Below are 17,769 nucleotides of genomic sequence, written 5' to 3' on the forward strand. Positions count from 1 at the left end.
TAATTTAGTTTCGACAATGGCTTGAGGATTATCATCGCTTCAAATACGGAAATTCTGTTTATTGACAATGTAATTTAATCAAAAGTGTGATTCATCACTGAACAGAAGTTTCAAATGAAATTGTGCGTCAATAGCGATGTTTCCTTTGGTCCATTCAGTAATTGTACGGCGCGAACGATGATCAATTCTTTCAATTCCTATACGAGTTTAATCGTCTAGGCACGCAAATCAAGATCCTTACGCCAAATTTTCCATAATGTGGATGGACACAAGTTTAGTTGTTACTGGACGATTATAAACACCACAAAATGCACGCAATGCCCGATGAGTTCGTCGAATTGGACCATGATTTCCATAATAAATTTGTACAATTTGCAAACGTTGCCCTGGCGTGAGTCTACTCATGAAACTTTTCCATTCCAAACTAACCTCAAAACCGAGAACTGTCAAATCAGTTGACACACAAAACAGTGTTCAGCGTCTTTAAAAAACAGTCTTTATTCGTATGGCCATAAAAATAAAACATTTTTTAACACGGAATATAGCATAGAAAGTTGTCCTTATTCCAATGAAGCCATCTCCATTTTCCAAATATTTTAATTAAGATTAAAACCATACATATATTGGACCATGAGGGATTCTCGAGAGAATTGAAATTTAGTGATATATTTGAAAAAATTTAATTTTTTAATAACTAATTGTTAAATTTTTATACTGAAGGAAAGTTTTTTACTCTACCGGTTTTTGCGATCTTTTAAAATGTTTAGCCTTTATTTTGAAACAATTGTACAACATAAATTTATTTAAAGTATTGGCCATTATTAACTAAGACCTTTTCCAATCTTTCTGGCAATAAGTGGATTCCACGCCAAAGAATTGCTCATCTTTTGAGGCCAATAACGAATCAAGCCAATTCCGGATACTACTAGTTTTTTACAGGTATTGCAAAATGTGATCGAACGTTGTCATGATGGAATATTAAGGTTTCATGTCTGGTCGCATGTTCTGGGCATTATTATACCAATGCTTGCCGGTATAGGTTCCCTGTGATGGTCTGGTCAAATTTCAGGATCCTATTGCTACCAAAAAATACAGAAAATTACCTTAGCGCCATGGATATTTGACTTTGCTGTCGATTCAGCTGGTTGTTCAGGTTTCACATACGATCTCTTACGCTTCGGGTTATCGTAATGGATCCATTTTTCATCGCATATAATGATTCGGCGCAAAAATGATTTTCTTTTATAGCGTTTAAGCATCATTTCGGACATGCAAAATCGTCATTCTAGGTATCTGGGCTTCAAATTCGTATAGTACCCAATTTCCTGCTACTCGCAAACGTTTTAAAATTGCTGCTTGATTAGCTCCCACTGATTTTGCAAGCTCTTGTTAAGTTTGACAACAATCTTAATGGAGTTATGCCTCCAGTTCTTGGTCAAACTTTTTTTTGGCTGGCCTGGGCGATCTTTGTCTTCCCTGTCAAAATCACCTCCTCTGAACCGCACAAACCATCTCTTCAATGTAGAAACCGATGGAACACATTCACCATAAGCTTTGGTAAGCAATTGGTGTGCTTCAGCGACTGTTTTTTTCAAATTGAAGAAGTAAAGCAAAAAATATATGACGCTTTGTTGGCAAACAAAGTTCGACATTTACGAAACAAAAGAAATTTGTTGTTTACAGTAAAATGTTTAATAACTAAGTGAGAATCTCGCATTTTTAAGTCATACATCCAATATTTTTCGAAATATTAGGAATTGTTTACTAAATTTTATTATTTTGTTGTTAAGCATACAATGGCTTATAATTGAGGAAAATCTTTAAGAAATGGAAGGAAATATTTTGAGATATCCTTTAATCAAGCGCAATTTTTATACCCTTCACCATGATTGGCAGGGGTATATATAAGTTTGTCATTCCGTTTGTAATTTCTACATTTTTCATTTGCGACCCCACAAAGTATATATATTCTGAATCGTTATAGATAGCGGAGTCGATATAGCCATGTTCGTCTGTCCGTCTGTGTGTTGAAATCAACTTTCTGAAGCCCCCAAATAACTTACATACACGAATGATATATCAATATCTCCGAAATTCTTCGGCTGCTATTTAAAATCAAGAAAATCGGTCCACAAATGGCTGAGATATAAGGAAAAAACCAGGACAACCTCGATTTTTGACCTATTTTTGACCAATATCTGGATTACTAAATCATTAATATAGACAATATGGATATCTAATGATAGATATTTCAAAGACCTATGCAACGACGTATATAAGACCATAGTAAGTTGGACTTACAATGGGTCAAAATCAAAAACCCGAATTTTTTAACCCGAATTTTTTTTTCACCAAAATTTTTTTTCACTAAATATTAAAAAAAAAATTAAAAACTAAAAAAAAAAATTTTTTAAATTAAAAAAAAAATTATAAAATTTAAAAAAAATATTTAAAAAAAATTAAAAAACTATTTCGAAAAAACAACTGGGAAAAAAATTTAAATTTTGTTTACCTAAAAATATTTAAAATTTTTATTTTAAAGTATAATTTGGTGAAGGGTATATAAGATTTGGCACAGCCGAATATAGCTCTCTTACTTGTTTTGTTCAAAGTTATTATGATACCAATATTGTAAAAATTGGATAAGCGATTAAAAAGTTAATTACAATTGAAATTGAGCTATTTTACAACATTATTATATACAATTTGAACTTTGAACTCCGATATGAGACAAACCAAAGCGAATTTAACATTTTTAGGCAACTCAAAATTTTTAAAAAATTTGGAAATTGTCCAAAAAATTTGATGCCTCTCTTTGCTTAAACAAATTAAAAATATGATTTTAGTTTTTAAGTTCGTTTCCTTATTTTCGTGCACTTACTTTATGATGCGGTCGATAAAGCGCCAATTTGATTTATTGAAAAAATTTCTAAATATTTTGTCTAGATTCAAAGGAAAATGGGTGTGCAAAAGTTATGGCAGAAATTAAGGTAGTAAAGGTTTTTTTGTTGTTAATAATATTATTGTTAATATTAGCATTAACAATGGCCCATATTAAAAAAACAGCCAAAACAACAATAGATAACATGATCTATAAACAACACAAACAAATGGACAGACAGCTAGAAATGTATGCAAAGTTGGTCAGTAATGCCAAATGATTTTATAGTTTTTGCTGCTGTTGGTTTTTCTATTTCTATTTTTTTTGGTTTGACCGCAGACAATGGGCAACAACTGGGAAAAATTAATGGTGGGAGTCAGTCAAATAGCAACAAATGAACTAACAAAAGCCAAATGAACAGAGAAATATGTATGTATGTCTTCAAATGCCCAAACTTCAATATGTTATGGCTAAGAAAAATGTATACAATCGTCTTACAGATATAGAAGATCATTTGGAAGTTAGTTGAAAGATTTCTGGGCTATTATTAGGTGTTTGTTTGTTACGCTGTTTTTGTGAAAATTTACTCAAGTGGAGCGTATATTTTTAATGCAAATTAGTTATGAACTAATCAGTTTGGTTTTTTTTGTTTAGTTTTTTTCGGAAAAATCTTAATATTCTGTTGGCTTGTAATAAATTAGTTTTTGATGAAATGAAGATGGGTCAGTAGCAAAATTGAAACATATAAAATGCTACTGTAGTCTTCATTTTAAATTAGTTCATAGTTAACAGCTAAACTTAACACGGTAGTTCAAACAACTCTATTGGCAAATCAAAAAAATCAAAAGGAAAATGTTGAAAATTGTAAGACAAGCAAAGTTAAAATTATAAAAAGTGATTTCATTTAATAAAATTGAAGTGTAAAGTTGCTAAGAATAATAATTTTAAAAGAAAAAACCTTAAATTTTCACGGATGGTTTAATCTAGAAATCTTTTAAGGATGAAAAGAAATGAAATTTAAAAAAAAATCGAAATATAAGCAAAATATAAAAAACCTTCTAGAATGCAATATTTTTATTAACAACAAGATCAAAATTAGAAGTTTCTTAAAATCAATAATTTTCTTCATTCCTCTATCTCTAGTTCGTTCTCTGTGTGGTCATCGGCGCTGTCAAGGCACGTCCCGGCTATTTGCCCACAGCCGTTGCCGTACCCACCTATCAACAATATGCCTATGAACCCACTGTAGTGGGTCACACTGTAACCCATTTGCCAACGGCCATCTCACATCAAAGTCAAACGATTGTACATGAAAAACGTCCCTACCTCAGGCCCATTTTGGATTATCAACCGGCCGCTGACTACGTTAAAGCCCATTATGCAGCACCCCACACAAATTATGTTGCAGCTGCACCTTTAGCTTATGCACCAGTAACATACACATCAGAACTGTATCCTACAGGTTGGGATACAGGTTTGACATACAACAGAGGCTGGAATGGTTGGCCTCTTAAGTAAATAAGCAGCACAAATAAAAAACCAGATAAAAGAAATTCAAATTGTTATACCTTAAACCTATGAAATTACAAATATTACAAACAAATTATATTCAAATCTTAAATAAATAAAAATAAACTCAATTTTAAAATTTTAATTAACAAATCTTTTTATTTAGTCGTAACAATAGGTACTGAGAAAATTCATTTAATACTTTTAATATAAAATCTTTTGTCCTTCTTCTTTTTATTTCCTTGAACTGAGATTACCACTGGGAGTAGTGACCGCCATAAGTGGGAGCATATGACTTCAATACGGTACCAGCATTGTAGCTGTGCAAGAGAGGAGCCTCATGAGCATAAGTTTTGTATAAGGGAGCGGCAGCATAACTGGTGTGTACTGGAGCAACATAAGTGGTCTTTACAATTGGAGCTACAATGGGTTGTACATAATGAGCGGAGGAGTGCACTTGGGAGATGGATTGATGAGAAACTGCAGTGGGTATCGATTTAACAATAGAACCATAACTGGCAAAGGCAGGTTCTTGGATGTAGGTGGGGGAGGAATACAACACAGGGGAGGAACCCAAATAACCGGGACGGGCTGTGGCAACAGCGAAGAGAGCAGCAAGGACAAACTGTAAAATTAAAAATGAACGTTAAAAATTGTATAAAAGCATAAAAGTATAAAAGTATAAAAGTATAAAAGTATAAAAGTATAAAAGTATAAAAGTATAAAAGTATAAACGTATAAAAGTATAAAAGTATAAAAGTATAAAAGTATAAAAGTATAAAAGTATAAAAGTATAAAAGTATAAAAGTATAAAAGTATAAAAGTATAAAAGTATAAAAGTATAAAAGTATAAAAGTATAAAAGTATAAAAGTATAAAAGTATAAAAGTATAAAAGTATAAAAGTATAAAAGTATAAAAGTATAAAAGTATAAAAGTATAAAAGTATAAAAGTATAAAAGTATAAAAGTATAAAAGTATAAAAGTATAAAAGTATAAAAGTATAAAAGTATAAAAGTATAAAAGTATAAAAGTATAAAAGTATAAAAGTATAAAAGTATAAAAGTATAAAAGTATAAAACTATAAAAGTATAAAAATATAAAAGTATAAAAGTATAAAAGTATAAAAGTATAAAAGTATAAAAGTATAAAAGTATAAAAGTATAAAAGTATAAAAGTATAAAAGTATAAAAGTATAAAAGTATAAAAGTATAAAAGTATAAAAGTATAAAAGTATAAAAGTATAAAAGTATAAAAGTATAAAAGTATAAAAGTATAAAAATATAAAAGTATAAAAGTATAAAAATATAAAAGTATAAAAGTATAAAGGTATAAAAGTGTAAAAGTATAAAAGTTTAAAAGTATAAAAATATATAAAGTATTTAAGTATGAAATTGAAAGTATTATGAAAAGTTTCAAATCCCAGCAAACATCACTTCCGAAGCCGAAAAAGTATTCAACTCTCTAATGCAAAAGCATACACAGAAAAAATTATATTTCAATTCAAACATTTATCTCATATTGAACTGGTTTCAATTATTTCATAATTAAATCAAGTATTCATTTGCTCAAAAACAAAATTTCTTGATATTTTCTATTGAATTTTGAGTTTTGAATTTGATTATTTTGACAATTGAATATACAATTTTCGTTATTGGTTGAATTTCAAATACAAAAATTATTGAATAGATAATTTTGTTTTTGAGCACATGAATACTTGATTGAATTATAAAATAATTGAAACCAGTTCAATATGTGATATATATTTGAATTGAAAAGGTTTAAGAAATATTTTTTTCTGTGTACCCATGAAATGAAATATCAGTTATATTTACATTTATTGGCATTTTGCGTTGAGTGCCTTGAGGCATGCTTAAGCATGAGCGTGTTAAGTATGAGTACCCTGATAGAATAGACGAAAGTGTACTGGCCTATCAGTCTGAGGGTTGCGGGTTCGATTCCCGCCAGAGAATCTGAGTGTATCTCTTTCTTATAAAACAAAATACAGTGAGTGATAAAAGTTTTTGAAAACTATATTTCGTAGTTTTAGTTTTCAAAAACATGACTTTTTACAAAATCTAAAGGGTCCTTCATTAACTGATTCCTATTTTTACATTTAAATAAATCAAAGTGTATATGTGTAAAATTGTATATTCCTCCGAAATGTCAAATTTTCCATGGCTTTAGGAATGTGTTATGTTGGCTTTGAGGGGCGGTGTGGTTTGTGCGATATATGGTTTGTGCGTTTCAGAAGTGGTCATTCTGACAAGGAATACAACGATAGCCCAGGCCAGCCAAAAAAGTTTGAAAACCAAGAATTGAAGGCATTAATTAATCCATGAAGACTGTTGTAAAACTCAACAAGAGCAGCAGTTTCAGTAGGCTTTATCCAAAAGCAGGAAAATTGAGTACCATACGAATTGAAGCCGAGAGACCTTGAAAGACGATTTTGCATGTCGAAATAATGCTGGAACGCTATAAAAGAAAATAATTTTTGTACCGAATCATTACTTGCGATGAAAAATTGATCCATTAAGATAACCTGAAGCGTAAGAGATCGTAGGTAAAGCCCGTAAATATCCATGACGCTAAGGTAATGCTCTGTTTTTGGTAGGAGCAAAAGGGTCCTATACATTATGAGCTGCTGAAATCTGGCCAGATCATCATAAGGAACTTCTACCGAACACAACTAATTAGTTTGGAGTGCCAGACATGAAACCATAATATTCCATCATGGCAACGCATGTTGCAATGACTGTTAAAAAGTATTTATAAAGTAGTGGTTGGTAAGTCTTGCCTCATCCGCCTTGTAGTTCAGACCTTGCTCCATCCGATTACTATTTGTTTCGATCGATGCAGAACGCTCTCTCTGGGGTGGGCTTCACTTTGGAACAGAGTATCTACCAAATCACACGATCTTGGTTGCCCGGTGAAATCACCTCCACGTGAGATCACCATGCCCACAAATGTGGCATAAGATTGCGTTGGTGTCCATATCATCCAATTCAGGACAAAATATGATGGTAATCAGCGGCCTATAGTGCTCGTAGTTGACGGTGATAGCCTGGCCAACGTCATTCTCACGCCATACCAAACAGAGACTTTTCGGGCTAAACAATTAGCCAAAGAACATTTAAAGTGTTCAAGCTAAAAATGAAATACTGTTCAATTTTCGGAAGAATCCAAATGCTCTTTGAGAGGCAGTGATGAGAACATGTGTAGTAAGTGCGGCTGATTTTCAGGGCAAGATGAGGGTTCAATTCATATTATAAAAGATACTATGAGTGGAATCGGATACAGATCCATTTTGAACGATGCTATGTACCCATATGCTGAAGAAAGTATGTCCCCAGTTTGGAGATTCCACAACGACATTGTCCCAAAGCACATTTCTAGGGCTGTGAGTAACAGCCTGTAAACGAATGGTTACAATCCAATGAGGTTGATATGCCCTGCCCATTCGCCAGTTCTCAATCTGATAGAAAACGTATGAAAAAATTGTAGATCGCAAAATAAGGACTCAAAATTATAACTCAAAGGAAGCTTTGTTGGATGATAGTAGACGATTATCTCTTTAATTGGTTTAGTATACAGTCTATTTGAGGCCGCAGTACAAGTATATTTTGAGGCCGCACAAGAATCCATAGATATCTAATACAACTTCCAAAAATATTCCTAACAAGTTATCAAGAGACCTAAATATAAAGAAAATATGTAGAATAGGGAAGGTATTTGTTTAAATTACTCCGTACTAAGCAATATTGGGAATTTTTAAATAAAAAATTTTAAAATCATTTCAGAGTCAGTTAGAATTTTTAAGGAGATTCGAAAAATTTGTCCAACTTCAATTCAAAAATTTACTGATGCTGTACACAATCCTTAAAATGAGTAATTCTGATTTTTGAGTTTTCACAATATCAACTTTTAATTCATTAATATAACACTATTGAATGAGCCAAGAGGAGGCAAAATAGTATAACCGTGTGTTAAATTCAGTAGAGATTAAGTATATTGCACTAATACCGAATAACGAATTATTCTTTTTACTTTTGAAGTACTTTGAATGTTTATTTATTTTGCTAGGATATAAACTATCCACAATTTTAAATTTTTTAAGAACTATTAATTTTTTTAAAATTTATTTCCACTTCACTATTTTGCACACTCACCAATTTGAACATTTTGATTGATATAGTTTTTTTTTAATATGTTTCACTTAAAACTTTCGATGTATTCTTAAAGAATGACTTGGAATGATTGATAACTTTAAGAAAACTAACTCTAGCTTATATACTTTATAATAAAATATAATTCAATTAAATTAAATTTAATCAACGCGAATTAAATAGCAGACTTTAATATACCCTTTCAAAAATATACAAACAACATTAAAACATGTACTTTTTAATGACCATTTAGATAGATGATGGACAACAACCAAAAACAAAATATAATTTTAACGGCCAATAATAAAAGAATTAAACTTGAAATAAAACTGATAACAACACAAATACAATGTTTAAAGAAAACTTACGTTAAATTCTTAACTTGGCCTAGACAATAACTAAAATTAAAAACAAAACATAGTAACAGCAACAAATATTATTAAATAATAAAAGGAATTATAACAATTAAATCAAGCAAAAAAACACAACATCATGCATGCATGCGATGCGAACTTTTAAGAAAAACACAGCCAGCCAGCCGGTGTTTTAACCCAACACAGACATTCCGCTATACGAGGTTATATTTAAGTGACTTAATTTTAGACTCCATCGGAACTCACACATTCAAGCATATTCAAGAAGCAGCAACTCTAATTTAAACATTTTGTTAGCGTCATTAAATCAAGTTATCAGATGTATGTTTTTTTCCAGCCTAGAGGTATTCTGACTAGTTTCTATGGGGGCCTGCACAGATATAAACAAATTATATTTCTTGTTAACCGTCCCCATGTGTCAAAAATCACCACATGATGATACTAATGATGGTTATGGTGATGCTGGCTGTGAGTTTTATTAATAGGTTTTTTATTTGAAACTTAATGATTCGTTAAATTATATTTTAGATTAAGATTCTCATTAAGCAGCCAATTTAATTTGATTTAATCTACATCAATGTTATGCTCATTTAAATTAACGAAAACTAGTTATTTAGTAAATTTATTACAGTAATGTCTGTGTGCGTGATACAATTTATGTATGTTGCTTGAAGAATTTCTTATATTTGCAATTATAAAAAAAAAATAAAATACTTTCGATTTTAAATTATTAACACACCTCCAAATGTAGTATTACAAAATTAGTGTGTCATATTCATGTTTTGAAAATACAGAGTTCAATAAATTTACCAACTTAGCTACGAATTCCGAGAATTCATACATCTTTGCTTTTCAGTTAATTTATAAATGATGAAAACTATAAAATAGTATAAAAGTATAAAAGTATTAAAATATTAAAGAATATACACTGATGGACAAAATTCACCGCCATTTCCTCTTTAGGATGTGTAAAGTATCGCCACGGTACGTATTTGTAAATTAGGTTAAGTTAAAAAGACTTGTTTTAACTGAAGTATAATTAAATTGAATTATTGTTTTTGTTGAAAAAATAAAATTTTGTGTTTCAATTATATTTATAACGTGGTAGTCCTTTAAACATTCTGAAGGGAAATGGCGGCGACTTTCGTCCATCAGTGTAAGTATAAAAGTATGAATGTATGAAAGTTTGAAAGTATTAATATATTAAAGTATAAAAGTAATAAAATATTAAAGTATGAAAGTATGAAAGTATGAAAGTATGAAAGTATGAAAGTATGAAAGTATAAAAGTATAAAAGTATAAAAGTATAAAAGTATAAAAGTATAAAAGTATAAAAGTATAAAAGTATAAAAGTATAAAAGTATAAAAGTATAAAAGTATAAAAGTATAAAAGTATAAACGTATAAAAGTATAAAAGTATAAAAGTATAAAAGTATAAAAGTATAAAAGTATAAAAGTATAAAAGTATAAAAGTATAAACGTATAAAAGTATAAAAGTATAAAAGTATAAAAGTATAAAAGTATAAAAGTATAAAAGTATAAAAGTATAAACGTATAAAAGTATAAAAGTATAAAAGTATAAAAGTATAAAAGTATAAAAGTATAAACGTATAAAAGTATAAAAGTATAAAAGTATAAAAGTATAAAAGTATAAAAGTATAAAAGTATGAAAGTATAAAAGTATAAAAGTATAAAAGTATAAAAGTATAAAAGTATAAAAGTATAAAAGTATAAAAGTATAAAAGTATAAAAGTATAAAAGTATAAACGTATAAAAGTATAAAAGTATAAAAGTATAAAAGTATAAAAGTATAAAAGTATAAACGTATAAAAGTATAAAAGTATAAAAGTATAAAAGTATAAAAGTATAAAAGTATAAAAGTATAAACGTATAAACGTATAAACGTATAAAAGTATAAACGTATAAAAGTATAAAAGTATAAAAGTATAAAAGTATAAAAGTATAAAAGTATAAAAGTATAAAAGTATAAAAGTATAAAAGTATAAAAGTATAAAAGTATAAAAGTATAAAAGTATAAAAGTATAAAAGTATAAAAGTATAAAAGTATAAAAGTATAAAAGTATAAAAGTATAAAAGTATAAAAGTATAAAAGTATAAAAGTATAAAAGTATAAAAGTATAAAAGTATAAAAGTATAAAAGTATAAAAGTATAAAAGTATAAAAGTATAAAAGTATAAAAGTATAAAAGTATAAAAGTATAAAAGTATAAAAGTATAAAAGTATAAAAGTATAAAAGTATAAAAGTATAAAAGTATAAAAGTATAAAAGTATAAAAGTATAAAAGTATAAAAGTATAAAAGTATAAAAGTATAAAAGTATAAAAGTATAAAAGTATAAAAGTATAAAAGTATAAAAGTATAAAAGTATAAAAGTATAAAAGTATAAAAGTATAAAAGTATAAAAGTATAAAAGTATAAAAGTATAAAAGTATAAAAGTATAAAAGTATAAAAGTATAAAAGTATAAAAGTATAAAAGTATAAAAGTATAAAAGTATAAAAGTATACAAGTATAAAAGTATAACAGTATAAAAGCATAACGGTATAAAATTATAAAAGTGTAAAAGTATAATTTTTAATATTTTTCCAAATAGTTTTTAATTTTTTAAAAAAAATTTTTGGGAAAAAGAATTTTTGACAAAATAAAACTTTTTATGAAAAAAAAATTGGGTTATAAAATATTTTTCCCGATTTTGACCCTTTGTAGGTCCAACTTTCTATAGCCTAATATACATCGTTGCAATGGATTTCAACATACTGACTCATGGCAACAGTATATATGTACATGTCTGCCATTATACCCTTCGCCATGAGTGGCAAGGGTATATACAAGAAATCGACAAAATCGGCCCACAAATGGCTGAGATATAAGGAAAAAACCGGGGCAACCTCGATTTTTGCCCTATTTTTTATCTATATCTGGATTACTAAGTCATTAATATAGACAATATGGATATCTAATGATAGATATTTCAAAGTCCATTGCAACGATGTATATATGGCTACAATGGACCTACAATGGGTCAAAATCGAGAAAAATATTTGTTAACCCGAATTTTTTTTGTCATCAAAAATGGGTACTATACGTATTGAAGTCGAGAGACCTTGAAAGAAGACCTTCCGGAGGAACCAAATGGGGTCCTATCTTTTATGAGCTGGTGAAATCTGACCAGACCATCACAGGAAACCTGTACCGAACAAAACTGATTCGTTTGAAGTGAGCATTGACCGAAAAACACCCACACTATGCGGCTAGACATGAAACCATAATATTCGATTATGACAATGCATGGCCAAATTATGAAATACGATGAATATGAAGTGGTTCGATCGATGCAGAACGCTATCACTGGGATACGCTTAATTTTGAACAGAGTTCTTTTGGCATGGAATCCATATGTTGCCAGAATGGTGGGAAAATGTCATAGGTAACAATGGCCAGTACTTTGAAAAAATCTATATTGTGCAAATGTTTGAAAATAAAAGCTAAAAATTTTAAAAATTGCGCATTTTTAAAAAAATATATGTAAATGTGTAACAGCATAAAAGTATAAAATAATAAAATATAATTTTCACATTCAATGACAATGCCATTTAAAGAGACTTCTTACTTTTAGAAATGGAGCTAGAACTGGATCCAATTCCTATCCTCAAAGATCCGTTTATGGAATAAGTGACATTTTTTGTGGTACCTTATTTAAATTACCTGAAATGATACCAAAAATTTAACAGTGTCAACATATTTCCAGTATTTTTAAATTATTGTAGAAGTTAGTACTATTTATAAACAAAAAGATAATTTTAAAAATTATGTTTAGAACCCAATATATGGAATTTTAAAGTGTGTGGAAATTATGTGTTCATAAGTAAAATTTAATATTAGGTTCGTTAAGTGTTTCATAAATTTATATATTGAATATATTTTGCTACTTTCTTCAATAAACAAGGGAAGATATTTTTTGAACTACATTATACATTCTAGAATTCGACTGAATATTCGGTTTCGAATTAGTACAAAAATTCGCCGAATAACAATATTTCTAAAAAAAACTTAGACTATGGAATTTTAAAGGAGAAACAAATTTTGGATATAAATGATGAAATTCAAAAACTTATATTTTATTGTAAAATGTTCAATTCAAGAAGAAAAACAAGATTAAAGGAGTCCACAATGATAGGAAATTAGTAATACATTTGGAACGTTTGAAAGGCCCAATAATAATTTTTTCGCCGAATATTTAGTTCGGTTTTTCGACCTGAAAATTATAGTTTCGGTCAGATTATAAAAATTTAACCTATTTTTTATCCTAATGAAATTCGTAATAATTTATTTTTTTTTTTTTTCAAATTAACAACATATTTTTTTTAATTTTAAATCACAATAAGTTTTATTAACATTTTCTTTTGAATAACTTTAACAAAAAAAATTTTAAATCACAATAATATTCCTTTTAGGTACAATACCAGCTCATTTCCAAGGAGCGTAAGCGCCATAGACGGGAGCATAAGAGTGGATCAAAGGAGCAGCATAAGTCCTGACGACAGGAACGGCAATAGCAGTTCTGACCACAGGATAGTGGGAGGCATAGACAACAGGAGAAGCAGCGATATAACTGGGACGAGCAGCAGCAACAGCGAAGAGAGCAGCGAACAACAAGACCAACTGTTAATAAAGGATACAAATTTTAATATGTTTTGGAAGGATCACTGGCAATTTATTTTAAACTTACCAATTTGAACATTTTGTTTTTGTTATTTATTATTTTTGTTTGATATCTAGAAAAGTTAAATGTTTTGTTTTAGAATTGCTTCAGGTGTTTGATACATTCTCAGAACTCATCTCCAGCTTTTATACAAGAAGACATCTGCATTATAGATTGGGATTTTTTTTTCGTTGTCATTTAATAAAATTAGAATTTTAAATAACTGGTATTTATATTTATATTATATAAAAACTTAAAGATTTTCTTTTCATAAGGAGTGAGATCGAAAAATTCTTAACACACGTTTTTCATTACATTTTTTAACCCAAGTATTATTTGAATTTTTTTTTGATCAAGTTACCTTTGAAAAACATGTCAGTTATTATGTGTAATGTCAATTATATTAATTTTTTTGTTAATCTGATTAAAATGAGTGACCAGAAAAAAGTGCGTACTGAAATTATTAAATATTTTCAACAAAACCCAACTTGGTCTTACAAAATGTTGGCCAAGCATACAAAGGTCTGCCGTCAAACTGTTTCCAATGTTATTAAACAGTACCGGGAGAACTTGTCAGTTGATAGAAAACCTGGTTCAGGTAGAAGGAATGGTCCACATGATGTTTCTAAAGCCAAAAAAATAGAACGCATTTTCAAAAGAGCTCCCAACACATCCGGTAGGAAAGCAGCCCGGTTAGCTCAGTGCTCGGACTATTTGGTACGAAAAGTTAAAGCTAATGCAGGTTTAAAAACATACAAGGCTCAAAAAGTTCCTGACAGGAACGCTACTAAAAATTTAGAGGCCAAAAACAGAGCACGGAAATTGAAGTCAAGTTTTATAAAAAAATATTCTTGCTGCATAATGGATGACGAAACGTATGTTCTGGCAGATTTTTCGCAACTTCCAGGTCAAAAATTTTATGTTGCTGATGCTCGAGGGAATGTTGAAGAAAAGTTTAGGACCCAAAAGCAGACAAAATTTCCCAGAAAGTTCTTGGTATGGCAAGCAATATGCAGTTGCGGCAAAAGAAGCCACTCATTTGTTACAACGGGCTCTATAAATACCGAAATTTACATCAAGGAATGTTTACAAAAAAGGCTGCTTCCATTCATAAGACTTCATAATGTGTCCACTTATTTTTGGCCTGACTTGGCATCCTGTCACTATGGCAAACAAGCCCTTGAGTGGTACAAGAACAATAATGTGGTATTTGTACCAAGAGAGGCAAATCCTCCAAACTGCCCGGAGCTAAGGCCAGTGGAGAGATATTGGGCTCTTGTTAAAAGAGAATTGAAGAGTACAAAAAAGGTGTCCAAAAGTGTGGTAGATTTTAAACGGAGATGGACTACATGTTCGAGCAAAGTGACAGAAAGCACTATAAAAACGTTAATGGAAGGGTTTCCGAAAAAGGTTCAAAATTTCATCACTAGTGATTAAAACTATAAAAATAATTTTTTTTGTAAATTGTAATAATAATTTCAATCAAATAAAAAAAAAATTAAAGCTGTAAGTTTAGTGGTTTCTTTTTTATAAACATATATGTATGTTAAGAATTTTTCGATCTCACTCCTTATTTGAAATAATAAGACATAAATAAATAGTGTTAGAATGTTAAAATGCTGACTGAAAACAATACAATTGTTATGAAGAATTAAAACGGGTAATTGTTATGAATCAAATTAACAAAAAAAAATAGAAACTAATAAATTAATAAATGCATAGAAATATAAACACACCACAAATATTTATGACGTCTTTTGCAACTGTGGTGAGTTTTTGTTTATTTCGATTTAAAACGATATTGATGCACTCTATTTTAATGAAATTCTCTTAACTCACGGAATTATAAGATTTTTAAATTGTACAAGGAGAAAAAAATATGAAAATTAGTGATCCAGATTTTACGTAGGAAAAAACATTTTTCACTCCAAACCGTTTTTCACTAACAAAACGTTTTCAATAAAACCGTTTTTTACTAAAGAAAATTGATTCAATAAAAAACGTTTTTCTGTAAACGGGTTTTCCTATAAACTTTTTTTCGCTACAAAAAAATCGTTTTTTTTTTTTTCATTAAATAATTTTTTTTTTCAATAAAAATCGTTTCTCAATAAAATTTTTTTCACTTTTTTCTCTAAAAAGCCGGTTTTCACTAAAACTGTTTTTATAAAAAAAATATTTTTTATCAATTTTTTCTACTAAAAAAAGTTTTCCATTATAAAAGTATTTTTCACTAAAAAAAACGAGTTTTCTTGACTATAGAAACGTTTTTTCACTATAAACCATTTTTCACTTTAAAGTCATTATTCACTAAAAATTTTGAAAATGTAGGACTTAGAAATGCTGGATTTATACTGCGGTAAATTATAGTGTAAACAACGTTTTTTTTTTTTTGCTTCGAAAATGTTGAATTTTGTCGGAAGTTTTGCTTTACTTCTTTAATTTGAACAAAAATTGCTGCTGAAACACCAATTGCTTACGAACGCTTATGGTGAATGTGTTCCATTATGCTTTCAAAGTGCGAGAGATTGTTTTGTTCGTTTCGGAAGTAGTGATTTTGACACGGAAGAAAAAGATCGCCGAGGCCAGCCAAAAAAGGATGAAGACTAAGAATTGGAGGAACTACTCCATGAATCATTACTTGTGACGAAAAATGGATCCATTACGATAACCCGAAGCGTAAGAGATCGTAGGTAAAGCCCGGCCAACCAGCCAACGAATCGAAATCAAAATATCCATGACGCTAAGGTAATCCTCTGTATTTGGTGGGAGCAACGGGGTCATACCTATTATGAGCTTCTGAAATCTGGCCAAGCCATCACAGGGAACCTATTCCGAATGTAGCTGATTCGTTTGAAGCGATCATTGACCGGAAAACGCCCAGAATATGCAGCCATAACAACACTAGGCCACATGTTGCAATATCTGTAAAAAACTATTTAGAATTAAGTGGTTGGGAAGTTTTGCCTCAACCGTTTTATAGTCCAGACCGTCCGACAACTATTTGTTTCGATAGATGCAGAACGCTTTCTCTGGGATACGCTTCACTTTGGAACAGAGTATCCGAAATTGGTTTGATTCGTTGTTGGCCTCATAAGATGAGCAGTTCTTTTGGCTGGGAATCCAAATTTATATTGTACAATTGTTTTAAAATAAAAGCTAAAAATTTAAAAAAATCCCGCATTTTTAAGTCATACATATGCAAATTAATCACTCTATCAAATTATTTACAGACTGGACCATAACTGATTCAAGTCTCCATTGGTTGGTGGGCGTACATGATTCGGCACAGCCGAATACAACACTCTTACTTGTCGTTATTCACTAAAAATTATTTTTCACTCAAAAGCCAATTTTTCAGCAACCGGATTTTTTGCTAAAATAAAAACAGTTTTTCACTATAAATCCCAATTTTTCCACAACCGGATTATTTACTATAAAGCACTAAAACCCATTCCTACACTATAAAAAAATTTTTCACCAAAAAAAGTTTTATTCTTCGTTTTTTCACTATAAAACTGTTTATCACTTAAAGTGGTTATTCTCTAAAAACTATATTGTATTTCACTCAAAAGCCAGCCTTTCCAGCAACCGGATTTTTCACTGAACCAGTTTTTTTCTATAAAAAAAGAATTTTCTTCTTTATAGAATTGTGTTTTCACTATAAACCGTTTTTCATTAAAAACCGTTATTCACTAAAAAAAACATTTTTTTTCATTACAAACCGTTTTTCGACAAAAATAAAAAACGTTTTTTTCCTAAAAGTATTTTTTTCCTTAAAGGCCGCTTCTCCCAAAAAACCTATTTTTTTCACTAAGAAACACGTTTTTTCACAAGAAACTTTTTTCACCAAAAACTATTTTTCACTCAAATTCAGCGACATCCAGATTTTTACTTCAAATGCAGTTTTTAAACAACCGCTATTTTCACTAAAAAAAATAATTTCACTAAAATCGATTTTTCACAACAGTTTTTATTTCGTTACAAATTGTTTTTCGCTAAAAAAAAATACGTTTTTTTTCCTAAAACCCGTTTTCTACTAAAAAAAAAGTTTTTTCTCAAGAAACCTTATTTTCACCAAAACGATTTTACACTCAAAATCCAGTTTTCCAACATCCAGATT

The 17,769-nt window shown here is 29.5% G+C and overlaps 2 protein-coding genes across 2 annotated transcripts; one reads left to right on the forward strand and one right to left on the reverse strand.

Moving 5' to 3' along the window:
- The first annotated feature begins 3,347 nt into the window (after nucleotides 1–3,347).
- LOC135955315 (uncharacterized) lies at nucleotides 3,348–4,399 on the forward strand. The gene is made up of 2 exons (XM_065505668.1): nucleotides 3,348–3,401; nucleotides 4,025–4,399. The coding sequence occupies exons 1-2, from the start codon at nucleotides 3,348–3,350 to the stop codon at nucleotides 4,397–4,399; spliced, it is 429 nt and encodes a 142-aa protein (XP_065361740.1).
- A 244-nt stretch (nucleotides 4,400–4,643) lies between these two features.
- Nucleotides 4,644–8,569, reverse strand: LOC135955316 (pupal cuticle protein G1A-like). Its single transcript, XM_065505669.1, has 2 exons — nucleotides 8,558–8,569; nucleotides 4,644–5,015 (listed from the first exon to the last, which is right to left on the reverse strand). Exons 1-2 carry the CDS (start codon nucleotides 8,567–8,569, stop codon nucleotides 4,644–4,646), a joined length of 384 nt encoding a protein of 127 aa, XP_065361741.1.
- Between the last annotated feature and the right edge of the window lie 9,200 nt (nucleotides 8,570–17,769).

This window comes from Calliphora vicina, chromosome 3, assembly GCF_958450345.1.
Source record: "Calliphora vicina chromosome 3, idCalVici1.1, whole genome shotgun sequence".
Classification (NCBI taxonomy): domain Eukaryota; kingdom Metazoa; phylum Arthropoda; class Insecta; order Diptera; family Calliphoridae; genus Calliphora; species Calliphora vicina.